The sequence below is a fragment of the Humulus lupulus genome, chromosome 2 (genome assembly GCF_963169125.1).
Source record: "Humulus lupulus chromosome 2, drHumLupu1.1, whole genome shotgun sequence".
Classification (NCBI taxonomy): domain Eukaryota; kingdom Viridiplantae; phylum Streptophyta; class Magnoliopsida; order Rosales; family Cannabaceae; genus Humulus; species Humulus lupulus.
In genome coordinates, this window is record NC_084794.1 from 92,329,880 (window position 1) to 92,343,382 (window position 13,503).

General features: G+C 35.8%; 1 protein-coding gene and 1 non-coding gene across 6 annotated transcripts in view; both read right to left on the reverse strand.

Moving 5' to 3' along the window:
• Nucleotides 1-917: 917 nt before the first annotated feature.
• Nucleotides 918-13,503, reverse strand: part of LOC133818223 (wall-associated receptor kinase-like 22) — a 28,862-nt gene continuing 16,276 nt past the window's right edge. For all 5 annotated transcript variants that reach the window (XM_062250968.1, XM_062250972.1, XM_062250970.1 and 2 more), the window contains one exon: nucleotides 918-2,256. In XM_062250968.1, the coding sequence (XP_062106952.1) occupies nucleotides 1,049-2,256 (1,208 nt within the window). In that variant the 3' untranslated portion in view covers nucleotides 918-1,048. The remainder of the gene's footprint in view (nucleotides 2,257-13,503) is intronic.
• LOC133820110 (small nucleolar RNA R71) lies at nucleotides 12,728-12,834 on the reverse strand. Its single transcript, XR_009886543.1, has one exon. It is a non-coding gene; the product is annotated as a small nucleolar RNA R71 (small nucleolar RNA).

The following is a 13,503-nucleotide window of genomic DNA, read 5'->3' on the forward strand; positions in this document are numbered from 1 at the left end:
GTTCATCCTCTTCTCATATAATTGCTCCATTGGTGACACCTTCCATGGAAACCAAGGCATTGTGAGGCTGCGTGGTGTGAGGCGTCATGCGGTTGATTAGTGCGTGCGAGGCGCGAGATGGGGGTGTAGCTACTTGGTGCGCGAGGGGCCTGATGAGGGCCTCGCTGGGTGCTCCTGCTGCACACGCGAGGTGCGAAACAGGGGTCTCACAGGGTGCATCTGCTGGGTATGCAAGACGTGAGATGGGAGTGCAGCTACTTGGTGCACGAAGCGCCTGATGAGGGCCTCACGAGGTGCTCCTTCTGGGCACACGAGGTGCAAGACCGGGGTCTCGCGGGGTGCACCTGCTAGGCGTGCGAGACGCTAGACGGGGGTGCAGCCACTTAGTGCGCGAGGTGCCTGATGAGGGCCTCGTAGGGTGCTCCTGCTGGGCACGCAAGGTGTGAGACGGGGGTCTCGCGGGGTGCACCTGCTGGGCGCGCGAGAAGCGAGTCAGGGGTGCAGCCACTTGGTGAGGGTCTCGCGGGGTGCACCTCCTGAGTGCGCGAGGCGCGTGATGGGGCGCCATGTGGCTAACGGGGCTTCGACTGGCGAGGCTGCCCAACACACGTCTAGGGGTGTAGGCACATGTACGTATTTGGGCCTTCATGGGACCTTAGCATGAGATGTGGGTCTTTAACCAGCATGGAATTTTTAGCATCCACAACAAACAAATTGCTAATAAAATAATTTCAATACTTTCTTTGAAACTATTCATCGTTACAGCTAAAGACACAATTCCCTACATATGCATGGATGTCTCATAATTACATTTATAAAATGGAAGAGCGCTTCACTTTTTCTAAGCATAAAATTTTCAAAATTTCATGGATCAAGATGACACGATTTTAGTTGTGATAATTCTCGTAAGAATAGAGTTCTTTACAATATGAATACATAATGTAATTACGATACATAAAATGAAAATTTTACATAATAAATCCATCATAAACAACCAACAAAATAAATTTTACAAAATGAAATGGAAACATATACTACCAATCCTTTTTCAGTTTGTGAAGGACAATAGGGGAAGTTCGTAACGATCGCCAGAATTATTGTCCGAAGACAACCCAATTGATGTTGAAACAACATCCCACGGCTCAATTTCCTGTGTTCTAACATATTCAAACTCTTCACAGAGTTGAGTTTGAGCCTGCGCTGAGGCTCTCTTTGATATTTCGATCCCCTCCAACTCTACTGTCACTTCTTTCATAGAAGGCCTCTTTCTACTGTTTAAATTCAAACATCTTTTGGCAATATTGGCAACTGCCAAAATCTCATCTCTGGGGCCCTCCAACACGCTGGTATCAAGAATGTCAAATACCTGATTCCGTTGCATTGAAACAATGAAATATGTGGCTAGACTTCTACCCTCTTGCGACCTTGTCAATGAAATGGCTTTCTGGCCTGTTAAAAGTTCAACAAGAAGTACACCAAAACTATAAACATCACTCTTGTCTGTGAATTGGTTCGATTGAAAGTATTCTGGATCTAAGTAGCCAAATGTCCCATGTACTTGCGTAGTCACATGAGTTTGATCTATGTTGACTGATTTTGAAGTTCCAAAATCTGCAATTTTTACTCTGTACTTCTCATCTAAGAGTATGTTGGTAGACTTAATATCTCGATGATAAATAGGAGAAGATGTTGAAGAATGTAAATAGGATAGAGCACTTGCTATTTCTGTGACAACTCTTAAACGTATTTTCCATGTAAATGGAAAATCGTCATTCCTGTTATGAATATATTCTGAAAGAGTTCCATTAGGTATGTATTCATAGACTAGAAGTGGAACTTCAGTCTCTAAACAACATCCTAACACTTTAACCACATTTCTATGGTTGATTTGTGATAAAATGACAATCTCATTTATGAATTCCGTGATTTTTCCCTCATCAAGTATCTTAGACATTTTCACAGCAACAATTCTTCCATCTGACAACATCCCTTTAAAGACTGTCCCTTGTCCTCCTTGTCCAAGAATTCTATTCACGTTGAAGTTATCAGTAGCCTTTTTTAACTCCTTTGAAGTGAATACCTTTGTTTGTTCAACATTAACTTTGTTTGTCGAAGACATTTGTTGCTGCAATAATAAGCCACCGTTTCGTTTAAAAAACTTCTCCTTGCGTTTTACTCTTTCTCTTTTTTTTAAGGCATTGCGAGAACACCAAGCAGCAATTGTAAAAACTAACAACCCGAAACCCATGCTAAGTCCTGCAATCAGCATATAGTAAACCAAAAAAAAAGGCATAAACACATTTTTTTTTTTCAAGCAATGACATTCTTAAAATTAAAAAAGCTATAGATACATACTTAGTTGTACTACTTCTAAGGCAAGAACAATCTATTCAAGCTTTCTTAGTGTGACTACTAATATCAATATTTAAATAATCCTGTAGAAAGGTAAAAACCATAAAAATAAAAATAAAAAATTATAAAACATTATGGTGCATCATATTAGAATATTTTCTTGCATGTCCCACAAAAAGTAATGAATATCCACAGTATTTTTTACTTTTGTATAGCACCATTTTTTCTTAAAAAAGTTATGATGTGTTGACGTATACCACAAAAGTGACGAAAAAATATTAATTAGCAGGCACATTGTCTTTTGTTAAGAAATTAAAAAGTTAGAGCAACATTATAAATCAATAAACTTTGATGGATGTTGTCTGTTTGAAATCTAATATCAATTATGTGAATATTAGTTCTCATTGTAATAACAATACTCACGGTCAATTGCAATCGGTTACTGTTAGTTAGTTATTTTTCCTTTTCTCTGATTGATGTATCAAAAGCAGTATAATATATGTAATAGAGCTAAGGAGTGAGTGAGTGATATTCTTTTCTTGGTTATCATCATTTTTCCTACTTGTGAGAGAAAACGTTTTGCAAGAGAGCAGAGAGCCTTTACTTTGTGTAATTCTTGAGTGAACTGTGTGGTAAGGAACAAGAGGAGAGTTGCCAAGAACTTATTGTTTTGGCTGGGTTTTGTAATAGCTTTTGATATTGAAATTAGAGAAGGAACTCATGTGGGCGAGCTCAGCTGGAAGTAGGTTCTTTTTTAGAACCAAACCAGGATAAATGCTTGTCTTGTGATCGTGAGTGTGTGTGTTGTTCTTGAAAGCCTTGTTGTAGAGTGATTTATCCAACAAATCAGAGTCAGGTTCGATTCGTGTATAAGGCTTGAAATATCCTTGAGTGAATCTTTGTTTCTTGGAGAGACTCAAGAAGATAATGGGAACAATGCGGTACGATCTCCACAAGTTTGCGGAAGCGGAGATTTTACCTTCTGGAAGGAAAAACTTATGGCAGTCTTGATCCATCAAAATTTAGATTCTGCGCTAGAAGGAGAGTAGAAACTGGTAGAGACAATGAAGCCAGAGGAGATCATTATTCTGATGAAGAAAGCTCGGCCTGCCATTGTTATGCACCTTGAAGATAATGTGATCTGGCAAGTAATAGGTGAGACAAGTCCTGCAAGTATGTGGCTAAAGGGGAAATTTATATCTATATGACTAAATCTATTTCGAATAAAATTCATCTCAAAGGGCAGATTTTATAGATTTTTCATGAATTCGTATAAATCTCTTAAACAAAATTTAGATGCTTTTAACAAGCTTGTTCTAGCACTAGAAAACGCAGGGGAAGAGATCAAAGAAGAGGACCAAGTAGTGACTTTGTTGTATAGTCTTCCCGAGGAATATAAAAACTTGAGGATTATGGTTCAGTATAGCCATGACACTCTTAGAATGGAAGACGTGTTAGGAGTTATCAGAACAAAGAACTTTGAACTCGTTGTTGAAGGAAATACCAAGAAGGATGAGGCTTTGATTATGATAGGTAGACCAGACAAAAGGGAACCTAAAAAGGGAAATAATGCTTTTCTAGCACGAGGAAGAACACCAAATCGCTCTAAGTCAAGAGAAAAGGATGTTAGGAAGTGTTACTTTTGTGGGAAAGCCGGGCACATCAGGAGGAATTGCTTCATGTATAAGAAAAAATGAGAGAAGGGAGTCAAAACACAACTTCCTTTGTTGAAAATGAAGAGGGTTCAGATGGAGAGCTATTATTAACTATTACAGTGGAAAGAAACTCAAATGAGTGGATCTTGGACTCGGAATGCACCTTTCATATGTGCCCAAGAAAGGAATGGTTTCAAGATTACCAAGAAATAAAACAAGGAAAGGTGTTAATGGGAAATGATCAATCATGTGACATCCAAGGAATTGGAAACATTGCAGTAAAGCATTTTGATAACATGATCAGATTGCTTGAGAATGTTAGGCACATCCCAAATCCAAGAAAAAATTGATTTCTCTTGGGACTTTAAATGATGAAATATAAATATGGTAATGGAAATATAAAGATTTCGAAAGGTTCCTTGGTGATTATGAAGGGATATAAGAAAAATGGTCTTTATGTTCTAAATGGAAACAGTGAAGATGTTGGTATTGCAGCAATGGAAAAGACAGCAAGCATGAACACTGAAAGATGGCACAAAAGAGTTGGCCATATTAGTGAGCAAGGACTGGTCAAATTGGGAAAACAAGGACAGTTAGAGGGCTTGAAACCAGGGACGTTGAAGTTTTGTCAGACTTGTATTCTTGGGAAGCAACATCGAATTAAATTTTCTACTGGAAGACATACATCTACACGAGCATTAGAGTATCTGCATGCAAAGGTTTGGGGCCCAAGCAAGACTCCTACTCAAGGTGGAAGAAGATATTTTCTGTCTATAGTTGATGACTATAGCAGAAAGGCTTGGATATTCTTACTCAGGCATAAAAATGAGAGTTTGGATAAATTCAGGCAATGGAAAATTTTAATAGAAAATTAAACTGGCTTACGAATTAAAACTATGAGGACAGACAATGGTTTGAACTCGTTAGCGCTGATTTTGACATTTTATGAATTCAAAGAAATAGAACAATTATCAACGCACCACAACAAAATGGTGTTGCAGAACGAATGAACATAATGCTGCTGAATAAGGTCAGGTGCTTGCTTATCGAATATGGGTTAGAGAAGAGTTTCCTGGGTGAAGTTGTTACTACAGCATGTGACTTAGTCAACAGAAGGCCAAACATGTGCATAGATCTCAAGACACTAGAGGAGAAATGGTCGAGTAAAGGACCAATTCTTAGTCATTTAAGAGCTTTCGGGTGTGCCGCATACACACATCAAAGAAAAGACAAATCAGACCCAAGGTCACAGAAGTATGTTATGCTTGGATATCTAGAATGAGTAAAAGGTTACAAGTTGTGGTCACTTGACAGATCTGGACCTAAAGTTATTATTAGTAGAGATGTGTTGTTTGATGAGGAAAGTTTCCCATAATTAACAAAAGGAAAATGTGATGTTATGCTAGATAAAGATACTGATAAGATAAAGAATGGGAAAGTTGGTCTTGAGGTGGAACAAAGAAATGATGAGATGAAAACATACCAACCAACATAGATGGATGTTGGAGAAGGTAAGAGAGGTCAGAGTTCAGCTCAAAGTGGAACAGGCCAACTACAAGAGTATCAACTAGCAAGGGACAGAACGAAGAGGGCCATTAGACCACCAGCCCAATATGTCGAGGCGTACATCATAGCATACGCACTAATGGCAAAAAACAATAGAAGAAGATAATCCTACAAGCTATGAAGAAGCAGTCAATAGAGTGGATGAAGGCAATGAGATCTTAAATAAACTCATTAGTTGAAAATGAGATGTGGAACCTTGTGCCTAAACCAGAAAACAACAAGATAGTTGATTGCAAATGGGTGTATAAATTAAAGGAATGAGTTACACCAAATGAACCACCTTGGTATAAAGCAAGGCTAGTGGCAAAGGGGTTTACACAACTGAATGAGTGGATTATACAGAGGAATTTTTGCCTGTAATAAAGTACAAAACAATCCGAGTTATGTTGATGTTAGCAACACAGTTAGATTGGGAACTAGATGTCACCACAACTTTTTAAAATGGGAATTTGAAAGAGACCATTTATATGAAGCAACCAATTGGTTTTGAAGTTGCAAGTTCAGAAAAATAGTTGGTTTGCTTACTCAGATTGTCTCTATATGGTCTGAAACAATCATTAAGACAATAGAATAAGAGGTTTGACAACTCTATCATTAAAATTGGTTTTGAGAAGTCAAAATATGATACATGCCTATATTTCAAAGATCTTGATAATGAACCTATGTTTCTTCTAATATATGTTGATGACATGTTGCTAATGAGCAAAAACAAAATGAAAGGTTTGTTAAAGTTAGAATTTAAGATGAAGGATGTGGGGCAGGAAACTAAGATTATTTGAATTGACATCACAAGAAGTAGGACAGCTGGGGTGTTGATTCTTTCTCAAAGGTTTTATGTGGAAAAGGTGCTCAAGAGGTTCAATATGAGTGATGTGAAACCTGTTAAATTACCATTAGCTGGACATTTTCTACTTACAAATGATCAATCATTCAAGACAAAGGAAGAAAGGGAAGAAATGAGCAATATACCATTTACAATGGCACTAGGATGTTTGATGTACCTAATGGTAAGCTCCATACTTGATTTGGCACACACATTAAGTGTGTTGAGTAGATTCATGGCAAACCCTGGATTACAACATTGGGAAGGGCTGAAATGGTTGCTTAGATACATAAAAGGGACAACTAAGTATGGTCTTATTTTCAAGAAGAAAAATGGAGAAATAATGTTGAATGGATATGTGGACTCAGGTGATGCAGCCAATAAGGACAATAGGAAGTCTTTAACATCATATGTTTTCACTGTAGGCAATGGATGTGTGAGTTGGAAATCCCAATTACAATCAATAGTGGCTTTATTAATTACTTAATCGGAATTTATAGCTACAACATAAGCTTTCAAAGAGGCAATTTGGCTGCAAGGAATGCTAAGGGAACTAAAGCTACTAAGAACAGAGTGTAGTTTATTCAGACAATTAGTTTGCTATACATTTGTGCCGCAACCGTGTATACCATGAGAAGTCCAAGCATATAGATGTTCGACTTTACTGGGTTAGAGACAAAATTGAAGATGGGGAGATCAACCTAGAAAAGGTCTCGACAAGGGATAATCCTGCAGATTTGGGAACGAAGGTTTTAACTATTAGTAAGCTTGCACATTGCTACTGTAAGTTGGTGAAGGCTGATATTCAGTCTGAATGAGTTAGAACTCCACACTGAGGTTTTCTTGTTATTCCTTGTTTACCGAGTTTTTGAAAATTAGAAATATATTATAAGAGCTGAAAAGAAAGAATTAGAGATGAACAGTCATAGTTTTTACGTGGTTGGGGCATTAATGAGCCTTAGTCCACGAGTCAATAGTATTAGGCTGTAGATAGTTTTCTACAAGTTTTTAGCAAAACTTTTGCTTACAAGAGAAATTTTGGGATCCCCGCTACAGTGCACAATTGGCCCTATTTATAGGCAGTCAAGCATATTGGGCCGGACTAATCAGGGCCCAATAGGGATGTAATTATAGTTTGTTCGCTAATGGAACCATAATACAAAGAATGTCACATAATAAAATATAGTTAATCTGGGCCCATTAGGCCGACTTAGGCATGGACAAGCCTTACAGCTGCCCATTGTACATTAGCACGGACTGGTCCGCATGCGCTTCTAAGGGGATCCTGAGGACAGGATCTATCAGAGTACTAATAGTACTATTTCCTAGGAACAATTTACGTTCCATGTGTACCCTCTTCTGCAGGTTAGTTGAGGAGACCAACTACCGGATTTCATGGGGACAGGTCAACATCGGGGAAAACTAGGCTTTCCCTATCCGAACGTCTGGTCCGAGTTCATTTACTAATGTCCCATCTCACTTATCGGAGTCCTAGTTCGTTCACTAGGACTCAAGTTCATTTGCCAAGTCGAACATCGTGACACTGTGTATCTCCCCTGCATTCTTTATAAGGTCTGTCTCCATTGACCAGTTAGTCTGCCACCTCAATTGGCATCTTGGAGGATGTAGGTTGGTCGGGGTCGGGAAGATGAGTCGGGTCTGCATCTTAGTCCCGATTACTTCGTTATGCTCACGCCCATTTAATGTTGTTGGGCTCGATGATACTTGGGCAATCTAGGGTTTCCTCCTTCCCCGTTCACAAGGTTTAGGATGAGCCCGGACCTCTTAAGAGGGCCCACGGACCCATTGGGTCATGCCACGTGTCACAGGTGGAAAACAATGATAACATTACTCATGAGAATGAAGGTGGAAATTGTGGATATAAATTCTCATTGTAATAACAATACTAACGGTCAATTGCAATTGGTTACTATTAGTTAGTTATTTTTCCTTTGCTCTGATTAATGTATCAAAAGCAGTATAAATATGCAATAGAGCTAAGGAGTGAGTGAGTGATTTTCTTTTCTTTGTTATCATCATTTTTCCTACTTGAGAGAGAACACGTTTTGTAAGAGAGCAGAGAGCCTTTACTTTGTGTAATTCTTGAGTGAGTTGTGTGGTGAGGAACAAGGAGGAGAGTTTCCAAGAACTTAATGTCTTGGTTGGGACTTGTATTAGCTTTTGATATTGAAATTAGAGAAGGAACTCGTGTGGGCGAGCTTTGTTGGAAGTAGGTTCTTTTTCGGAACCAAACCAGGATAAATCCTTGTCTTGTGATCGTGAGTGTGTGTGTGTGTTATTCTTGCAAGCCTTGTTGTTGAGTGATTTATCCAACAAATTATTTAACATAAAAGAATATAATAAATATGATTTTTTTCTCCCCGAACTATTACACTTGCAATTCGTGCCCCTCGAATTTTTCAAGTTGTTAAAAATCCTCCCCAAACAATGAACTGTTACCGAATATGGGACTTGTGTTAGTTTCTCGGTGACGTTGTTGACAAAAGACTGATTTGGCAGTTTGGGCACTGACGTGGCAGCCAGTGCCACTGTATAATTAATTACAAAAATAAAAAAATAATTTTAAAATTATATATTTTTTACTTTTTTTCCCTTTTTTATAAAAATATGTTTTACTTCTTTTTATTTAAATATTAAAAAATTAAAAAAAATCATATACAATAGTAACTTTAATAGTATTTTATTTGTATTATTTGCTTTAGTTCTATTTGCATCTACAATAAATTTCTTATTTGATTAATTATGCTTCAATTTTTTTCCTCAAGCATTAACCAAATTAAAAAAAATAAAAAATTTATGAATTGGTGTAGAAAAGGATAATGTGGCTAGTAAAAAAGTGATATTCCTCAAAGATAAAAGAAGAAAGAAAATTATAAATTATAAATTATTGGGTAGTGGTAGTCGGGTCATATTATAATCATACAATATTTATTAATTTACAATTTTATTATAATCATATTTTTCTACTCCAATTCAAAAAATATTTATTTATTTTATTTGTTGAATTTTTAAAATTCACTATCTTTGAGGAAAAAAATTGATGCATAATCAATCAAACAAGAAATTTAGTGTACATGCAAATAACATTAAAGCAAATAGTATAAATAAAATACTATTAAATTTATTTTACCATTTTAAAAATAAAGGGTCCAAATAATTAATTGACCAAAATACATGTGGTTCAAATAATCTATCTATATATTCATATTTTTAACGTTTTGACAAAACACGAGGTTCAAAAGTTAATTTTTTTAAATAAAGGGTCCAAATAAGTAATAAGCTAAAATAGAATGTTTATAATAGTGTGAACCCTTACACAAAACATATTATATATATAATTCATTTTTTATTATTATATATAAATATCTCATGTTATATATAATATTATAACAAGAGTCTTTATCTCAATACACCTAATGTTTTTTTTTCTTTTTCTAAAATAAAAAATAAAAGAAACATTACACAATCCACATTAACACATTTATTTTTTTTTATAAATTAATTTAGTTACACATTAGTTTAAATTTAAATAATTAAGATATTCAGAAGATATTATTTAATTTAATAAAATTATTTATAAATATCTCTTTGTGATTTTATATATATTATATATAAATATTCTCTACTAATCTCCTATTTTACTCTACTCTAATTTCTCTCTTCTGTTTTTTTTTTCTCTTCTTCTCTCTAAACTCATACAATTTCAATTCGGGTACATGACTTTCAATGTATATCATGCATATTTCCACACATGCATGAATATCAAACTGTGTTGCCATTGCAATATATATCTCAAAAAGTATTTTTAAGTAAGTTTTATGCACCTGACAAATATAGAAAGAACTCAGTGATTGTCCAATATATGTATATTCATTCATGGTTGATTTATTGATTTTGATATTTTTCTTACATATTTTTGAAGCAGAAGAAATTGAACGTGGATCATGGTGTTGCGATATTGTTTACTATGTGTACTGAAAAAAAATATTTGTATCTTCGAATTTAATTAGCTAACCGAGTATTGGTATTAGTATTGTTTGAATTCTTGTTCTCTATATATCTATTTTCTTATGACATTATCATTATGCTTTTTATTCAAAAGTGAATCGGTGTACAAAATATTGTAATTATTGTTATCAATATTAATAATTGTATTTTTCTCTCATTTGATATTTTCTTAAGCTTGTGACAAAACAATATCATTAATGATATTGTTGGGATTTGTGATTTGTATTCAATAAAGTAAATAAATGTTTTCTAGATTGTAATTTAGTGGATGATGAGTCGGTTTTTAGCATAGTTTTTAACCTGTGTCTAGGGTAAGTTTGAGTCAATTTGGTGGAATGTTATGTGGTATTACGCTTGTTTTGGTATGTTTGCAGGAAATAGAATAAGGAAACACGGAGTTGAGGAAATGAATGAAAAATCATAGCAATTGGGAAATTCATGCTAAAAGTTGACAAGAAGACAATTGAGGATTCATATGAAAAGAGACTTGTTCATTTTGGACCTTTGGAAATAAGTTTTGAAGTCAATGTGAAGGGCTGCGGCACTTAAATGAAGAGCTGCAGCGCAAGGAAAAAATAGAGAGAGCCATTTTCTGGAATTTTCAAGGGCCACAGCGCAAGTTTGAAGGGCCGCGGCACTTGCTGGAATTAGAGACTTTGTTTGCGCAATTTCAGAGAGGCGGGCTGCGGCGCGTGTATTTTTTCGTGGCCATCAGAAGGACGAAATCGTCATTTATTTTGAAAAACAGTTTTAGGGTTCCTATTTAAATACGTTTTTAAGAGTTAATTAGGGGATTCATTAATTTTTATGTTCAGAAATTACTAGAGATCTGGGAGAACATTGAAGAGCTAAGAATTTGATTTCTTGATCTCTTCTTTATTCTCTCTATTCTTGAGTTTATGTTTATATTTAATTTGATTGATTCCATTATGTTTGTTTTGAACTAATCTTGTTATTAGGGTGTTAGTGGATTCTCCTTGAAGCTTTTGTTTTCTTAATGCAATTTTTCTGAATTTCCTTCTCCTATTGTGAGTTATTTATCTTATGCTTAATGCTTGTGAATGATTGATCACCATTTACATGTTTATATGATTTTAACCTATGCTCTAAGAAGAGAAGGCGAATTATGCTATAGGTAGATCATCACAATTTTATATTAGACGAGAGTACTTCTATGAATTGTGTAGTTCAGGGATTACGTGTTTAAAGCCTGCAATATGTTGATTTACCACAGAGATGTAGGAAATAATATGTTATAGAGGATTATAGATCCTAGCAAGACTATAATATATAGTTGTAATCTGCTATCACAATAGAATTAAGAAATATTAAAAATTGGTTAGAAATCATAAGTGGATGGTTGATGAAACTAAAACCCTAACTTTTACATCCATTGAATTAAATCATATTTTTATCTCTGAATTTCTCTAGTGCTTAATAGTTTCCTTAATTTTAGTAATAATTATTTTACTCATAAGTCTGAAATTATTATTTAAATCAATTAGAATTAGAAGTTAATTATTGGTAATTAATATCAGTCTTCGTGGGATCGACACTTTACTTATCATATATTTTTTGATTTGACCACGTATACTTGCGTGTTAATTTTAAAGAGATCAAGTTTTTGGCGCTGTTGCCGGGGACTGTTTTTTATTAATATCAATAAAGTTAATTTTTGTTCTAATTTGATTTGTTTTCTTATTTTTTATTTCTTTTTAACATTTATTTGGATCAAGGTTTATTGTATTTCAAGAATTGTTGGTATATGCGAAGCAATAGACAAAATGAGATTATACCAATAGATCGGGAAATTGAAAGAATGTGCAGACAGAACTGGAAAATAAATAGGAGATTGGAGTTTACCATGGCTGACAATTTGGGAAATGGTGCTAATAATGGTCAAGGGGCTGCATAAGTTCCTAGGGAGCAAGGCCCAAGAACTTTGAGAGATTATGTACTTCCTACTGTTACAGGAGTGCATTCATGCATCAGACCTCCAACCATTGCTGCCATCAATTTTGAGATTAAGCCCGCAATTCTTCAAATGGTTTAGTCAACTATTCAGTTTGGAGGTATGCCAACGGAGGACCCCAATTTACACATAGCTAATTTTCTGGAGTTATGTGCAACGTTCAAGATGAATGGGTTGAGTGATGATGCTATAAGACTGAGGTTATTCCCATTTTCACTAAGGGACAGGGAGAAGAGTTGGATGATATCTTTACAGATGAATTCTATCACTACATGGGAGGAGTTAACTCAGAAGTTCCTTGCCAAGTTCTTTCCTCCAGTAAAGGCTGCAAAATTGAGGGGAGAAATTAATAATTTTTATCAGTTGGATGGAGAATCATTGTATGATTCTTGGGAGAGCTTTAAGGAGTTGTTAAGGAAGTGTCCACACCATGGAATAGAAAAGTGGATGCTGGTGCATAATTTTTATAATCGGTTGAATGGAACCACTAGGACAATTATAGATGTCGCAACGGGAGGTGCCTTTATGAGTAAAAGTGCTAATGAGGCATATGAGTTATTAGAGGAGATGGCGATGAATAATTATCAATGGCCAACTAAAAGGGGACAACCAAAGAAGGTGGCTGGAATGATGGAATTGGATGCTATATCCATGCTTACAGCTCAAGTAGCGGCCTTGACAAAGCCACTACAAAAGACTACACTCCCATCTTAAGCTATGCAAGTTCAAAACCTTTGTGAAGTATGCGGTACAACCCATCAACCTAACCAATGCCCTGCTATAGATATGAATAACATGTCCATGGAAGAAGTACAAGCTATAGGAAATTACCACAGACAACCCAATAACCCCAATTCCATGTCCTACAACCCAGCTTGGAAGAATCATCCTCATTTTTCCTAGTCTAATAACCAAAACACTTTACAACCTTATCCTCCACCTCAGCCACAATATCAACCTCCACAAAATAGACCACCATATCCACAGCAACATGCCCACCAAAACCCTCCACCTAGATATTATCAACCACAAAATAGACCACCTCACCCAATGCCAATGAGACCAGTTGAACCCCAACCTGATGTACTTAACCAATTTATGACTGA